The 15,543-nt window shown below is 37.1% G+C and overlaps 1 protein-coding gene across 8 annotated transcripts in view; it reads right to left on the bottom strand.

Moving 5' to 3' along the window:
- GFM2 (GTP dependent ribosome recycling factor mitochondrial 2) overlaps positions 1 to 15,543 on the bottom strand; it is a 49,922-nt gene that overhangs the window by 15,873 nt on the left and 18,506 nt on the right. For 7 of the 8 annotated variants that reach the window (XM_069555720.1, XM_069555721.1, XM_069555723.1 and 4 more), the window contains 9 exons: positions 15,000 to 15,088; positions 13,267 to 13,327; positions 12,821 to 13,000; positions 8,399 to 8,479; positions 6,959 to 7,107; positions 5,257 to 5,397; positions 5,068 to 5,167; positions 4,159 to 4,348; positions 2,614 to 2,690 (listed from right to left, as the gene is read on the bottom strand). In XM_069555720.1, the coding sequence (XP_069411821.1) occupies positions 2,614 to 2,690; positions 4,159 to 4,348; positions 5,068 to 5,167; positions 5,257 to 5,397; positions 6,959 to 7,107; positions 8,399 to 8,479; positions 12,821 to 13,000; positions 13,267 to 13,327; positions 15,000 to 15,088 (1,068 nt within the window). The remainder of the gene's footprint in view (positions 1 to 2,613; positions 2,691 to 4,158; positions 4,349 to 5,067; positions 5,168 to 5,256; positions 5,398 to 6,958; positions 7,108 to 8,398; positions 8,480 to 12,820; positions 13,001 to 13,266; positions 13,328 to 14,999; positions 15,089 to 15,543) is intronic. The other variant, XR_011249523.1, reaches the window with a different exon arrangement.

Raw genomic sequence — 15,543 nt, 5'->3', positions numbered from 1 at the left:
AGGGCAACATCTTGTGAATGAGGGAAATAACCCCTCTCCCAAACCCTAGCAATCACATGGCTATTTCCCAACCATCCTAGACCCCTTAACCTTACAGTTTTGTGGGCAGTCAAAACTACTAGAGTAATATGACCCAGCAATCCCACTGCTGGGCATACACACCAAGGAAACCAGAATTCAGAGACACGTGTACCCCAATGTTCATCACAGCACTGTTTATAATAGCCAGGACATGGAAGCAACCTAGATGTCCATCAGCACATGGATGGATAAGAAAGCTGTGGTACATATATACAATGGAGTGTTACTCAGCCATTAAAAAGAATACATTTGAATCAGTTCTAATGAGGTGGATGAAACTGGAGCCTATTATACAGAGTGAAGTAAGCCAGAAAGAAAAACACCAATACAGTATACTAACGCATATATATGGAATTTAGAAAGATGGTAACGATAACCCTGTATGCGAGACAGCAAAAGAGATACAGATGTATAGAACAGTCTTTTGGACTCTATGGGAGAGGGCAAGGATGGGATGGTTTGGAAGAATGGCATTGAAACATGTATATTATCATATATGAAATGGATCACCAGTCCAGGTTCAATGCATGATACAGGGTGCTCGGGGCTGGTGCACTGGGATGACCCAGAGGGATGGGATGGGGAGGGAGGTGGGAGTGGGGTTCAGGATGGGGAACATATGTACACCCATGGCAGATTCATGTCAATGTATGGCAAAATCAAAACCATATTGTAAAGTAATTAGCCTCCAAAATATATATAAATAAATAAAATTTTTTTAAAAAATAAATAAAAGCAGGCCATATTAAATTTAACAAAATTCAGATTATAACAATATGTGACTACTCATGGAATAAACAAAGAATGAAAAAAAAAAACCAAAACTACTAGAGTAGCTTGAACCTTTAAGTGACAGAGAAACTGACTTTTATCTTTTTTGAACCGATGTCATTTTGGGTCCTTGTTAGAACAGCCAAATTTGCATTAAAACATTAAAAAAAAAAACCCAGAAAACAAAATAACACAAAAATAGTTATTCCTGAAGGTCTTTGTGTATGGGAGAGTACAGTGCAAGTAATTCTATTTGCCCCATTTTATTCATATACCATCTGTATAGTGAAGCATTAACTTTAACCCCCAAAGAGATCTGGCCCTTGCCTTTAGCTACTGGAAAGTTACCTCTAGGCCAACATGCTCCCTTATAGAAGTGTCTTTGCTTGCCTGGTGCCTTTGTCCACCAGACAGTCTAACAACGCGACTTATGAAACAGGTTTTGGAATAGCCAGACCCATTCACAACCTAGAGAGTGAAGGTAGGAGCCCAAACCTACAAGAGGCACGAGAGATTAAATGTCAACCACATAGGCAGTATGTGACTATGTTCCAGCAAAATCTCTGGACATCGAAGGCTTAGGTGAGCTTCCCTGGCTGGTAGTGCTCCACAGAGTCAAGAGGATGAAGAAAGCTTTGCATTTAGAACTCTCCTAGACTTTGCCCTATGTGTCTCTTCCTTGGCTGTTTCTGATTTGTTTCTTTTCAGTGTAAAAAAACTGTAAGAAACAATAAAAGACTATTTGGTATATGACTGTGATACTTTAATATAAAGTTAAAAAAGTAAATTATTTGGAAAGAAGCAAGTTGTTGAATAATACAAATAGAACAACTTGCTATATATCTGTACATATATATTTAGAAATATGTATATATATATTATGCTTTATAACATGGCATTGCAGAAAAATGGATGTTTGGAAAAGTGTGGAAGGCTATTTACTGATTATCTGTGTAGAACAGGACTGAAAGACTGAAAGGGAAACTTTAGTTCTTTACTTTGTCCACTTGCACGTTATTTTTTTAAAAATATGTATTGGTGGTTTTTAAATAAAGTTCCTATTGCGATTGCTGTTGCAGCTTCAGAATCAACTAAACTAAGCTGCTTCATCATTTAGTTGGCATTTAGGAAACAAAAGTACTTTACACTTTTCAGATTAACTAAAATGAGCTTATCTTTTTACAGGCAAATTCATAATCTTTTAAAGGAACTTTTTCTCGATATTTTATATAACTCTACTCTGCCTCCCTAAAAAGATGTAGAATGAACATGTGTTCTTCCACTATACCAGAATACACAGTGCAGTCCTGTACCTACTTTAGACTCTGTATTTCTTCCCATACTGTTGGCCACAATCTGTCACTTCTCACCCATTTTATGTGTGTTATCATCATTAAAAGTATCTTTGCATCCTCCCTTTAGTAAACTGTTTCTGTAAGTTTTAGCCTAAGAGGCTCAAAGTGTTGTCTTGGGGTTGAAAAATTTATTTCAAAATTTCACAAAAGGCTGTGTTCTGGAAGATAAAAATGTTGGAGAGTAGTTTTTATAAGTAAGGTATAATCATGGTGAGGAATTAAGGAGAATTTAGCTTGACAGTAAAAATAATAATCAGAAATTTATATTATCAGAGAGCCAAAGCAGAAGGCCTTTTCTTTCAGGTGCATGGAAAAATCAATGCTTTAGACAAATGCACTTAAAAACTCTCTTGCACACAAACATTATTATTGAAAGATTTGGGGAATTAAATAATAATATGCGTACTTGTCCAGAATCAGGATCTAGCTTCACTTTCAAACTGGGATCTTCACGCTGAAGGCATTTCAATGCATGATCCAAATCTAGAGGATAAACAGTAACTGTTACCTTTACATTTTATTTTTTAAGATAAGGTACTACAATGACAGTTATTTCACACAGCCAGAAATGTTTTATAGAGAATTTAAAAAAGTGACAAGACAGTGATGGGAGGTTACTTGAGATTTAGTGACCTGGAAAGACCTGTCCATGATGATTTAGATAAAGACATAAACCAAAAAGAATGATGTGCCAAGTAAAATCCCAGAGAAAAGGAATTCCAGATAGAGGAAATGGCTGTGCAAGGAATGGTTTCTACTGAAGAAACAAGAAGGCCAGTGTAATGGTAGATAAAAGAAAGAGCGGCATCAGATGAGGAGATGTGTGACAGAGATCAATCACATCATGAAAGGTTTGAAGGCCATGGTGAAGTCTGGATTTGCACTGGGAAGCCATTGAAAGGTTTTACATGGGACAGTAACATCATCTGATTATACTCTGCAAAGGTTAAGAAGCTAACAAAAAAGCCTTCAGAAACAAATACGAAGAAGCTAAATTATATCATGAATAAAGAGATGCTAATGTGCCTACTCTACGATGAATGATCACACCAAAGAAGAAGGATACAGCTGACCCTTGAATAACACGGATTTGACGCAGGTCTTCTTATATGCGAAGTCAGATATGGAGGAACCAAGTACAAGAAGGGCCAACTATAATTTCAACATTCAGAAAACTAAGATCATGGCATCTGGTCCCATCACTTCATGGCAAACAGATGGGGAAACAATGCAAACAGTGAAAGACTTTATTTTCTTGGGCTCCAAAATCACTGCAGATGGTGAATGCAGCCATGAAATTAGAAGACATTTGCTCCTTGGAAGAAAAGCTATGACCAACCTAGACAGCATATTAAAAAACACAGACATTACTTTGCCAACAAAGGTCCGTCTAGCCAAACCTATGGTTTTTCCAGTAGTCATGTATGGATGTGAGAGTTGGACTATAGAGAAAGCTGAGCACCAAAGAACTGATGCTTTTGAACTGTGGTGTTGGAGAGGACACTTGAGAGTCCCATGTGCAGCAAGGAGATAAACCAGTCCATCCTAAAGGAAATCAGTCCTGAATATTCATTGGAAGGACTGATGTTGAAGCTGAAACTCCAATACTTTGGCCACCTGATGTGAAGAACTGACTCACTGGAAAAGACCATGATGCTGGGAAAGATGGAAAGCAGGAAGAGAAGGGGACAACAGAGGATGAGATGGTTGGATGGTATCACAATTTGATAGACATGAGTTTGGGCAAAACTCTGGGAGTTGGGTGATAAACAGGGAAGCCTGATGTGCTGCAGTCCATGGGTCACAAACAGTTGGACACAACTGAGCGACTGAATTGAAATGCTGAACTCAATGACATAAAATGACATAAAAAACCTTTTGAAGTAAAATGTAACTATTTTATCTAAATTTTCAGAGCACTAATTAATTGATGCACCAAGACTACTTGTACCTGGCTGCTTAGCCACTGATGGAGGTTCTATGGTACAGAAGAAAACAGGTTCTGGAATCTCCACGCCAGCCAATAAAAGCCTCTCTGTTTCATTGTTTTCTTTCTGCTTCTTTTCTCCCTCCCTTCTGGCTCGACGAGATGCAGCTAATGCGCTGGACTTGGATGAGACAATGGTGTCTCCGGTAGCAGTCTGCAAGCAAACAAGATGCATGAACACAACAGGCAAGCCCTCAGCTTTCACCAAAAACCATGCAAACCAAAGAAAAATTTAATGCAGCACTTTCTCCTCATCAAAACCTAAAAGAGACTAATTCACTAAGCTGCTTATAACTATACATTCGTAAAGCTAACTTAACTTATATACGAATTCTATCCAAAACACTGCTGTTGTAAATTCTAACAATAAAACACTCCTGGAGGAGGACAACAATAAAACACACATACAACAAAAAATACATTTAAAATTCATCTGGCAAATCAAATTTATCTTTGAGCAAGAGACAAAAATTCTTGCCCTTACAAGACTTCATTAGGAAAATATCTTCACTTTTTACATAATCAGTTATAAAGTTAAATTTTCTGAAGTTATCAAGAAAGCAAAAAACCTAATGAGAATAACGCTATCTAATAGAAACTTAAACATAAGTATGCATCCATAAATAATGTATTTATTTTATTTGGATTTGAAATTTATATGAAGACAATCCATAGTGTTTATAGTGTTCCATAATTTATTTTTCTCTGTATTAAATGTTTGAGATTTGACTATGTTGATGAATGTACTACAATACTCATTACTCTACTACTGATAGCTTTTGGATTGTTTATGGGTTTTTGCTATGACAAACTACATACTTTTAATTAAACATTTAAGCTGTTATTTCCTACAGAAACCATTTGGTCACTTACATGTTTAAGCCCAACAGTCAAAGCAATGTTACCAGCAGTCAGTAAAGGGATTTCTATATGTTGGTCAGCAAATGGCAAAAGCAGACGACTTATCCTCTCCCTGTAAAACCATGATTCATGTTAGTAAAAGTACGAAGAAATGAGTTTAGAAATAAGAAGTTTTAGAAAATAACCTAGGCTTCTACTTACGTGCAGTTTCCATTAATATTATGGATGGCTGTTTGGGGTTTTATCATGCCTGAGTATATGCGCATAAAAACCAGTGGGCCTCGCTGCTTGTCATGGAGGACTTTAAATGCCAGGGCACATAAGTCACCCTTATACCACTGCCTAAAAATTAAGGAGAAATTCCAGAAAAGCCTTTAAAATATAGCTCCTATTTATCTATATAGGTAAGATCAGAATCACTGCATAAACTTAACCTTCATGTCCTCCAAAGATTACTCTTATCTTCTAATTTAGCAACCCAGGACAATTAAATACTGTATTCTGTACTTCTCTTCCTCCACTGGACTAGATTACTTATTGGAGATCTTACCATTAATGCTTCAAAACTGGAAAAAAAACAAAAAAAAATGGATTCTCTTCCAAATATTACTTCTATTAGCAAATAATTCTTGCTGAGACATCCCTCCTCAAAAAATACACCCAGGAATATCACACCACTTCTTAAAACCCCATAGAGGATAAACAAGAAGGCACTTTTCTTTTTTTTTAATTTTTATTTTTACTTTATTTTACTTTACAATACTGTATTGGTTTTGCCATACATTGACAAATCTGCCAAGGGTGTACATGAATTCCCAATCCTGAACCCCCCTCCCACCCCAAGAAGGTACTTTTCAATTACTGTTTTCACTCTCTCCTCCCACTTTTTCTTCAGCTGCATAGCCATATAAATCTACACTATAAACTTGAACTTGTTTAGAACACCAACACTTACAGAATGATGTCCTTAAATTAGTGTTCACTGAGAGGTTTCATAAAGTCTGAATTAGTCTCAAATTGCCAAATTTTGTGCATAGGTACATTTTTCAGAGGAAAAAGCTCCATATTTTCATTAGTTTCAAAGGAGTCCATGACTCAGGAGATTAGACACTTCTATTATTGAGCTGCTCTAACCTTATTCCTGTTCTCTCCAAAATTTTATTTAACAAGTCTTTATATAGAGATTTGATCATATACTAGGAACTGCTCTATGTGCTTTATAAATATTAGCTCATTTATTCTAGTGTCAATCTTATGAGATAAATTGCACTTTCTGCATTTTACAGATGAGAGGTTAAGCAACGTGGAAGACCTGAGATTTAAATTCAAGTAGTACACAGTCCATGCTCATCATCACACTGCCATAATGCCTCTCCAATAGAGAGAGATGAAAAGTGACTCAGATTCCAGTTAACAGGATTAAAGTCCACCTCTGTCTGCCATTATGCACAAAGCTCACTTAGATTTTAGAGGATTTATTACCAAGGACAAAGCTGTTAGGCACAAGAGGAGTAAAACAACAGACCTTTCCTTACAGTCACAAAATATTTTGAGCTTATGGAAAATCTTGAAATCCAGAATAAATATAAATATATCTATAGCATATTTATCAAACACCCCCAGGGTACTACTTCTTTTTTTCAGACTAAGATGGAAGGGTCAACACTTGTACTTTTACACAGCAAAGAAGTCACACATTCTTAGCACCATCTTAAAGACAGCAGGTTACAAGAGATAATGACAAACATCCCTTTCAAGTAAAAATTACAATGACTCTATATTATATTGTTTACAATAATATTCTTCATCAATGTTATTCAAAAATTGTGATTCAGCTACCATTTTTGAAAAATAAGACCTACCTGTCTACCTAAGATTTTAATCTATGTACTTTTATACTTACAGAAATTCATAGTTGCGTTCTTCCGGTGAAGGCAAGTACATAGTAATGGCGTCTAATAAGGGCTGGACCCCTTTGTTTTTCAGGGCACTTCCACAAAGCACAGGCACTGCTGTCTGAGCCAGTGTTACTCTGTGTATTGCAGTTTGTAGCTATAAAGCAGAGATATAAATGTTTCACGTGTAGTATTTTGGTCTCCACCAAAATATCTCAGAATCAGATGTTTTCTCTAACTAACCATGTAAAATATCACTCGTCAGCACACTACCATCATTCTTTATGGTCTTATTCTTTATTTTTCACTGTAAATAGCACTAATCACTATCTGGTATATTAGATACATATTTACTAGTTTACTGTCTGTCCCCCCATCCACTAGAATGTAAAATCTATATAAGCATTATAGCAAATCCCATAAAACAGCACTAAATCACCAAAAACTGGAAAAGTGTCTAAAATAAAGTAGCTGAATAAAAATATTTCTTGAAAAAGTGAGTTAATTACTTGTGATTTAACCTTGATAGTCTACTAGAAGAACTTGTTAGAAATATGAATTCCAGTTTCTTCAAATGAATTAAATCCACATGAAATAAAATCCAAGACAAAATGAGGTGTACCAAAGTTAGAAACAACTTTTAAATGATCACAAAAATCAAGAAAAGCTTAGATGTGTTTGCAAGCTATTGATAAGAGGAATGGTGGGTCAACTTCATTTTATATTGTAAACTCTTTGAAAACAGAAATCATATTATGTGACTAAATGGTATAGTAAACATCACATCTAACCATGCAAATACTAAACAAGAAAAAAATTCAAACTTATAGCATTTCATGCAAAAAACATTTTTACACCTCTAACTTCAAATGGCTCAAAATTAATCTACAGATCTTATGTTTTTCGTTAATTCTTTCCATGAAAAATCACCAAGCAAATTTGCTGGGCTCATCTTGAAGTCAACTTAAAACACATTACCACTTAAACACTGTTCATGGGAGAAGGTTCCTGGCAGAAAAAATCAAAAAGACCTTGAATAAATCTGTCATAATTCAAATACAATTCTCTGGTTTGATGTATTTCATAAGAAAGCCAGAAAAAAAAAAAAAAAAACCTGGGAAGATCTAGAATAAGTTTCCACTAACAATTAAAACAGATTCAGAAAAAATGTTCTGAGAAAAATGACCATTATAGTAGTCTGAAATATCAGTAAATTAAAAAAAAAAAATTTCTATCTGTGATTTCCCTACTACTACTTAGTGAAATGATCAGAGTGAAAGGAAAAGGATGCAGAAAATGAACAATGTTCTCTAATTTTTAACAGTGTTATAATTTTTAAGTCGGCATTTTCTAATGATATCCAAAGTTGAAAAAAAAATCTACAACAGTCATCAAACCACATCCAAATAGTAAAACTTGGTCAGAAGTAAATGATTAATAAAATTTACCTTTTCGGCTGGTAGCAAATCAAAATTCTCACTAAATTCTCCTAAAACCAAGTCAGCAAACTCATCATCCAAATCTGCAACCTGAAAGGAAAGGCTTTAGTTCTATAACTTGCATTCATTATCACAACTATAGGTCTACACACCATAAACATCCATTACCCAAATATTTCAAGACAGTTACACAATCCAGCTTATCCAGGCTAAGGAACTCATCACATCTTCTAGAGATCTTCTTTCAAAGGAAAGAGACTGAAAACTGAAGATATGAGCTCATGAGTTTTCTAAACTCATGGGAAGCAGAGCCTTTTGATAAAGCACCTCTTCAGTACTACCTACTCAGAGTACTCAAAAGAAATAAGAGAAAATTGACAATTGATAGCCAAAGATAATATATACAATGGACTGCTGTTTTAAAATAGATCTGGAGGGGACGTCCCTGGCAGTCCAGTGGTAAGAACTCTGTTATTACAATTCAGGGGGCGTGGGTTTGATCCCTGGTTGGGGAAATAACATACCACAAGCTATGCCGTGTGACCAAAATAAATAAATCGATAAACAGATTTGGGGTCTTAGTTCATAAAAAAAGTTTCATTTGGTAATCCTCTAATATTTTAAATGTTCATCATATCAGCTAAGTAAAATAATATATCTTGTTTATAATTCTTCACTGAGGGAATAAATTTAAGTCGAGAGGGTCATGGTATCATTTCAGTAATAAAAACATAAATAACCTCATTCATATTTGTTTCCTAATCATTTGCCTATGTGACAGGAGAATTCAGGTGATAATAAAATTAGCAAAAGAGTTTCAATGAGAAGCCTCCACACTGCAACAGTCTGGCCCCCTGCTCACCCAACTAGAGAAAGCCTGCGCACGACAGTGAAGACTCAGTGCCAGCAAACACAAACTTAAAAAAAGAAAAGAAAGAAGTTATGTCACCTCTCCTTCTCTTGGTTACCCATGGAGATAATACTAGGACTTATCCCATGAGGTTACTGTGAAATTTAAATAACCAATTCAAACTATGCTTCCAGAACATATAGTAAGTATATAATATTCTTTTCATTGCTGTTCACCTTTGGAACACATGAAGTTGATTCTAGTTGCCCTAATCTTATTCTCTAATTAAAAACTTTTTAACTGTGGTAAAATATAACAAACATAAAATTACCATCTTAACCATCTCTAAGTGAACAGTGTTAAGTATACTCCCACACTGTCATAAAACTAGTCTCCAGAACATTTTCATGTCACCAAACCAAAACTCTATATCCATGAAACAAACTCTTAATCATTCTCCCTTTCCGCCAGCTCCTGGTTAATTATCATTCTACTTCCTGTCTCTATAATGCTGAGGACTCTAGCTACTTCATATAAGTGATATTCTACAGTGTCTTTTTGTGATTGGCTTATTTGAGGCTATTAGCATAAGGGCCTCAAAGTTCATCCATGTTGTAGCATATGTCAGAATTTCCTTATTAAGGCTGAATAATATTCCACTGTGTATACAGCACATTGTATCCACTCATCTGCTAAAGAATACTTGGATTGCTCCCACTTTTTGGCTGTGTGAAAAATGTTGCTATGAAGAAGGATGTACAAATAGCTTGAGAGCTTGCTTTCAATTTGTTTGGACATATACTCAGAAGTGGAATTGCTAGATCATATGGTAATTCTATTTTCAATTTTCTGAGGAACCACAATACTGTTTTCCATAGTAGTTCTATCATTTTCACTCCCCAAACAGTGCACAAGGGTTATAATTTCTCCCCATTCTTGCCAACTCTTCCTTTTTTTTGATCATAGCTATCCTAGCTGCTGTGATATGCTGTTATTCTCTAATTCTATACATATGTATGTATTCCTTGTGATGAATACTTTATTACTATCTACTGATAGTCATCTCAAATTTTCCTTATTTTCATTATATACTACCATGTTCTGGAACACAGAGAGATGTACATGCAAGTGTAATTTGGCTCAACGATATTACAAAATCTTTCTTAGGTTTACTGATAGGGAAAGGGGTGTGTGTGTGTGTACTGATAGGCAGAGGGGTGTGTGTGTGTGTACTGATAGGTAGAGGTGTGTGTGTGTGAACTGATAGGTAGGGGGGCTGTGTGTGTCTGTGAACTGATAGGTAGAGGTGTGTGTGTGTGTACTGATAGGTAGAGGTGTGTGTGTGTGTACTGATAGATAGAGGTGGGTGTGTATGTGTACTGATAGGTAGAAAGATGTGTGTGTGTGTGTGTGTGTACTGATAGGTAGAGGGGTGAGTGTGTGTACTGATAGGTAGAGGGGTGTGTGGGTGTGTGTGTACTGATAGGTAGAGGGGGCTGTGTGTGTACTGATAGGTAGAGGTGGGTGTGTGTGTGTACTGATAGAGGTGGGTGTGTATGTGTACTGATAGGTAGAAAGATATGTGTGTGTGTGTGTGTGTGTACTGATAGGTAGAGGGGTGTGTGCGTGTGTACTGATAGGTAGAGGGGTGTGTGGGTGTGTGTGTACTGATAGGTAGAGGGGTGTGTGTGTGTACTGATAGGTAGAGGGGTGTGTGTGTGTGCGAGTGTACTGAAAGGTAGAGGTGTGTGTGTGTACTGATAGGTAGAGGGGGCTGTGTGTGTGTGTGAACTGATAGGTAGAGGTGGGTGTGTATGTGTACTGATAGAGGTGGGTGTGTATGTGTACTGATAGAGGTGGGTGTGTATGTGTACTGATAGAGGTGGGTGTGTATGTGTACTGATAGGTAGAAAGATGTGTGTGTGTGTGTGTGTGAACTGATAGGTAGAGGGGGCTGAGTGTGTGTGTGTACTGATAGGTAGAGGGGTGTGTGTGTGTGTACTGATAGGTAGAAGGGTGTGTGTGTGTGTACTGATAGGCAGAAGGGTATGTGTGTGTGAGTGTACTGATAGGTAGAGGTGTGTGTGTGTACTTATAGGTAGAGGGGTGTGTGTCTGTGTACTGATAGGTGGAGGGTGTGTGTGTGTGTGTGTGCTGATAGGTAGAGGGGTGTGTGTGTACTTATAGGTAGAGGGGTGTGTGTCTGTGTACTGATAGGTAGAGGGGGTGCGTGTGTGTGTGCTGATAGGTAGAGGGGTGTGTGTGTATAGAGGGGTATGTGTGTACTGACAGGTTGAGGGTTATGTGTGTGTGTGTACTGATAAGTAGAGGGGTATGTGCATGTATGCATGTGCGTGCACTTAGTCACTCAGTCGTGTCTGACTCTTTGCAACTCCATGAACTATGGAGGCTCCTCTGTCCATGGGCATTCTCCAGGCAAGGTTCGAACCCAGGTCTCCCACATTGCAGGCGGATTCTTTACCGTCTGAGCCACCAGGGAAACCGATAGCTCTTTGGTACAAGTTAAAACACCTCAGAGGGGAACCAGTTATGTACCTAATTATTGATTCCGCTTGTATTCTTTTTATGCCCCCTCCACCTCAAATTACAGAGTATAGCAAAACAGGTAAGAGCTCCAGCTCTAACTAAGACAGTCTGGGTTCAGATTCCCATTCTGCTGCTCATTAGCTATATGACAACTTATTAAAGCACTCTAATCCTCTGTTTCCCCACCTATAAAATGGGAATACTATATAGGACATCTGCCAGTGTAAAAAAGATGATACTCTTTGACCTAGCAATTCCACTCTTATATTTAGCAAATTCTTGCAGTGTGTACAAAGAGATACATACTAAGATGTTCACAGAAACACTGTTCACCACAACAAAAAAAGAGGAAACTCCCTCAAGTCCATTCACAGGAGAACAGACAATAAACTGTAGGATATTATACTGGAACACTATAGAAGACTGAAAACGAATGAAGTATAACCACACGTCACACATGAATGAATCTCCAACATGTTGAGAAACGTAATAAAATACAAACAGTATCATTTCATTTAAGTGAGAGTCGCTCAGCTGTGTCTGATTCTTTGCAACCCCATGGATTATACAGTCCATGGGCTTCTCCAGGCTAGAATACTGGCATGGCTGGTCTTTCCCTTCTCTAGGGGACCTTCCCAACTCAGGGATCAAACCCAGGTCTCCTGCATTGCAGGCAGATTCTTTGCCAGCTGAGCTACCAGGGAAGCCCCATTTAAGTAAAATTCAAAAACATGGAAAATGAGGTATATATCTGTAGTAAACTATAAAGTAAAGCAAATGAAAGATAAATACTGCAATCAAGGTGGTGGGGCGGGGTAGAGATTAGTGGAAGGGAGAAAGATCAGGAAGTAGCACACAGAGACTCAAGAGTATTGCTAACATTCTACTTCTTAAGCTGGGTGGTGATTACACTGGTGTTCACAGTATTATACTTTATATATTCTACTTGTAAATTTAGATGAAATGTCACAGTAAACATTTTTTTTAAGTTTCTAAATATTTAAGCAATTTTAAGCTCAAAGTATTTACTTTACTTGTTCAATTAAGGCATTCCTTGCTTCCGTTGTTTCTTTCAGCAATTTAGGATCACTCATTTCCAAGAGGGGTTTTCTCTCAAAGTCTTTTCCATCATCTGAATTGGGATTCCAAAGAAGTTTTTCTTTACTTACTACATCTACCACTCCTTTGAAAGCTTTGCCTTCACCAATTGGTAGCTGTACGTCAGAGTGAGACAAACATTTTAGTAAATGATCATTAGAACTCAATTAAAACTATACTGGTGATAAAACTTCCCCCACTCACTCCCAAATGTCTCTTATCATCATTATCATAATCTAAATCTATTTTTACTTATATCCTAACTTCTTCCAAAAGGATCTGAGATAGCTTCAAAAATGTATATAATAATACCACAATAAACTGATAAGGAAACTAAGAAGGATCTGTTCATATTAATTTAACCAAATATTAATCAACCAACCTGTAAAAGCAAAGGTTTTGCCTTCAACTTCTCTCTGATGCTTTCAACTGCATAGTTAAAACTGTAAAATAATTAAAAATGTTAAGATTCTTAAAATAGGATTTAAGAATGTTCTCTAAAACTATAACCCTAAATTGCTCCTAATGTTTACCATTTAACATTTTTCCACAGGACATCTTGTCTAATCTTTTAATGTTAATTTCAGATTAACAGTCCCTAGAGAAGGGAATGGCAACCCACTCTAGTACTCTTGCCTGAAGAATTCCATGGACAGAGGAGCCTGGCAGGCTATAATCCATGGGATCACAAAGAGTCAGACACACCTGAGTGATTAACATTTTCACTTTTCAGATAAAAGTGACTGAGAATCTATCATAATTCTGTCACACGTGTATTTAGGGTATTTTATTACTGTGAGCTTCATTTAACTAAAGTTTGAGGTTAAGATTAAATGAATTGATCAAAGTCACACAGAATAAACTGGAGTTAAGATTCAAATGCAAGATTTATGATTACAAGTCAAAGATTCTTTCTTCTAACAAATATCAATACATTTGTTATCACACATGACTAGAGCCAGCCTTACTTTTCTATACTTTTATCTCAGGCATTCTTCATATTATATGCTATACTGTTCATTTCTGTGCTAACACTAGGGCTGGCTACCTACAAAACACATGCCATCTTTGGCATGAGGGCTGATTCATACACACATGCAGATCATTCTGGTCCCAATGTCTTTAAGCAGAAACCTAGTATCCAGTCATCTCCCTCCCATCATTACAGGTTCTGTCAGTCAGTACTTCTATCAATCTGAAGGAACTCCAAACAGAAAATGGTCAGAACTTAAGTCTAGCACATTTTGAAGGTTGCTGTGCTTTTACTCATCAAGACAAAAGTCCTTTAAACCAGCAGCCTTAGAATTACTATACAGAGTGACAGAAATACAAAGCATACCTGTGTGGTATTAGAAGAGACACGGTTTATGGTTTCTAACTGTCACTCCCATACCACAGATCAGGACTGCCCCCTTTCACATTTCCCCAGAATCATCAGAATTCTTAATTCTCACCCTTTCTCATTTTCTCCAAATCCTTCATACATTCTTGACTGTCTGAGTTCTGCTCTCAGAATAACGTATCCATTTAGGATCACCACTCTAAGTCTGCGGAATCACCACTACATCTCAGCCTTACCGTGTTTGCCCTATGTGCAGGTCTCAAAACACCTATGTTCTCCTTCCTAGTTTCTTTTCATTGAGAGCATTTTACCCAGTAGCTAAAGAAAATCAGGGGACAAGGAAGAACATCACTCACTGAGGCAACTACAGGAAACAATTCTCTACCCTCTACCGTTAGCAATGACAGGAACACCAGTCAGCAATACAAGGACTCAGCCATACAGCTCTAAATAGAGCCAGTGGAAATCAGTGAGACATCACTCTGTCAGGAGCCTAAAAAATAGGATAAAGCCTCTCTACCTCAGAATCAGAGCGCTTCATCATCAGCTCTCTATTAATCCCACATTGTTCCTTTATCTATTAGCTGCTTTGAATTTTTTTTTAATGGGACTGAACTGGGATATCATGGAATAGGTACCATGGATTGAATTGGGATACCATGGAATAGATTATACTTTATAGGGAATAGCTGTTTCTAAATTTAAGTTATAGTGCATTAAAAGCTCAAATAATATTCTTACTTTGATAAGCCAAAGAAACACATTTTAAATACCTTGCTCCAATTTTGTCCATCTTGTTTAAAAAACAGATTCGAGGTACCTTGTGCTTATCAGCTTGCCTCCATACTGTAAGAGTTTGTGCCTAAAGCAAAGATAAGGAAAAAAACACATATTTGACAAAAACAACCGTTACTACACATGAAATAAGCAGACCTCAGCCTGCACTGTAACGGAACTGGGCCCTGTTCTAGCACAGCTAGTACCACTGCACATATATCTCTGCTACTGCTGCTACTGCTAAGTCACTTCAGTCGTGTCCGACTCTGTGCGACCCCAGACGGCAGCCCTCTGGACCCGTGCTAATGCTGTCAGGTTAAAACAGCTGAAAAATTGATCAAGTATGCCTGAAGACTATGCTTCCAGCTAAGAATACTCTGGGTGAACCAGGATGCAAGACAAAGAAAATGAACCACTGAGAAGTACTGGGAGTCACAGAGAGAGGACTTAACCAAGAATCACAAGACCTTCTTTGTTTGGCTTCACCTTACTTAGTAACAATCACACTTGGTAACATCATATAATACTGAACTCATCAGT

Source organism: Ovis canadensis, chromosome 16 (genome assembly GCF_042477335.2).
Source record: "Ovis canadensis isolate MfBH-ARS-UI-01 breed Bighorn chromosome 16, ARS-UI_OviCan_v2, whole genome shotgun sequence".
NCBI classification, from domain to species: domain Eukaryota; kingdom Metazoa; phylum Chordata; class Mammalia; order Artiodactyla; family Bovidae; genus Ovis; species Ovis canadensis.
Note: the sequence above shows the minus strand (reverse complement) of the source record. Positions and strands in the feature narration are given on the sequence as shown.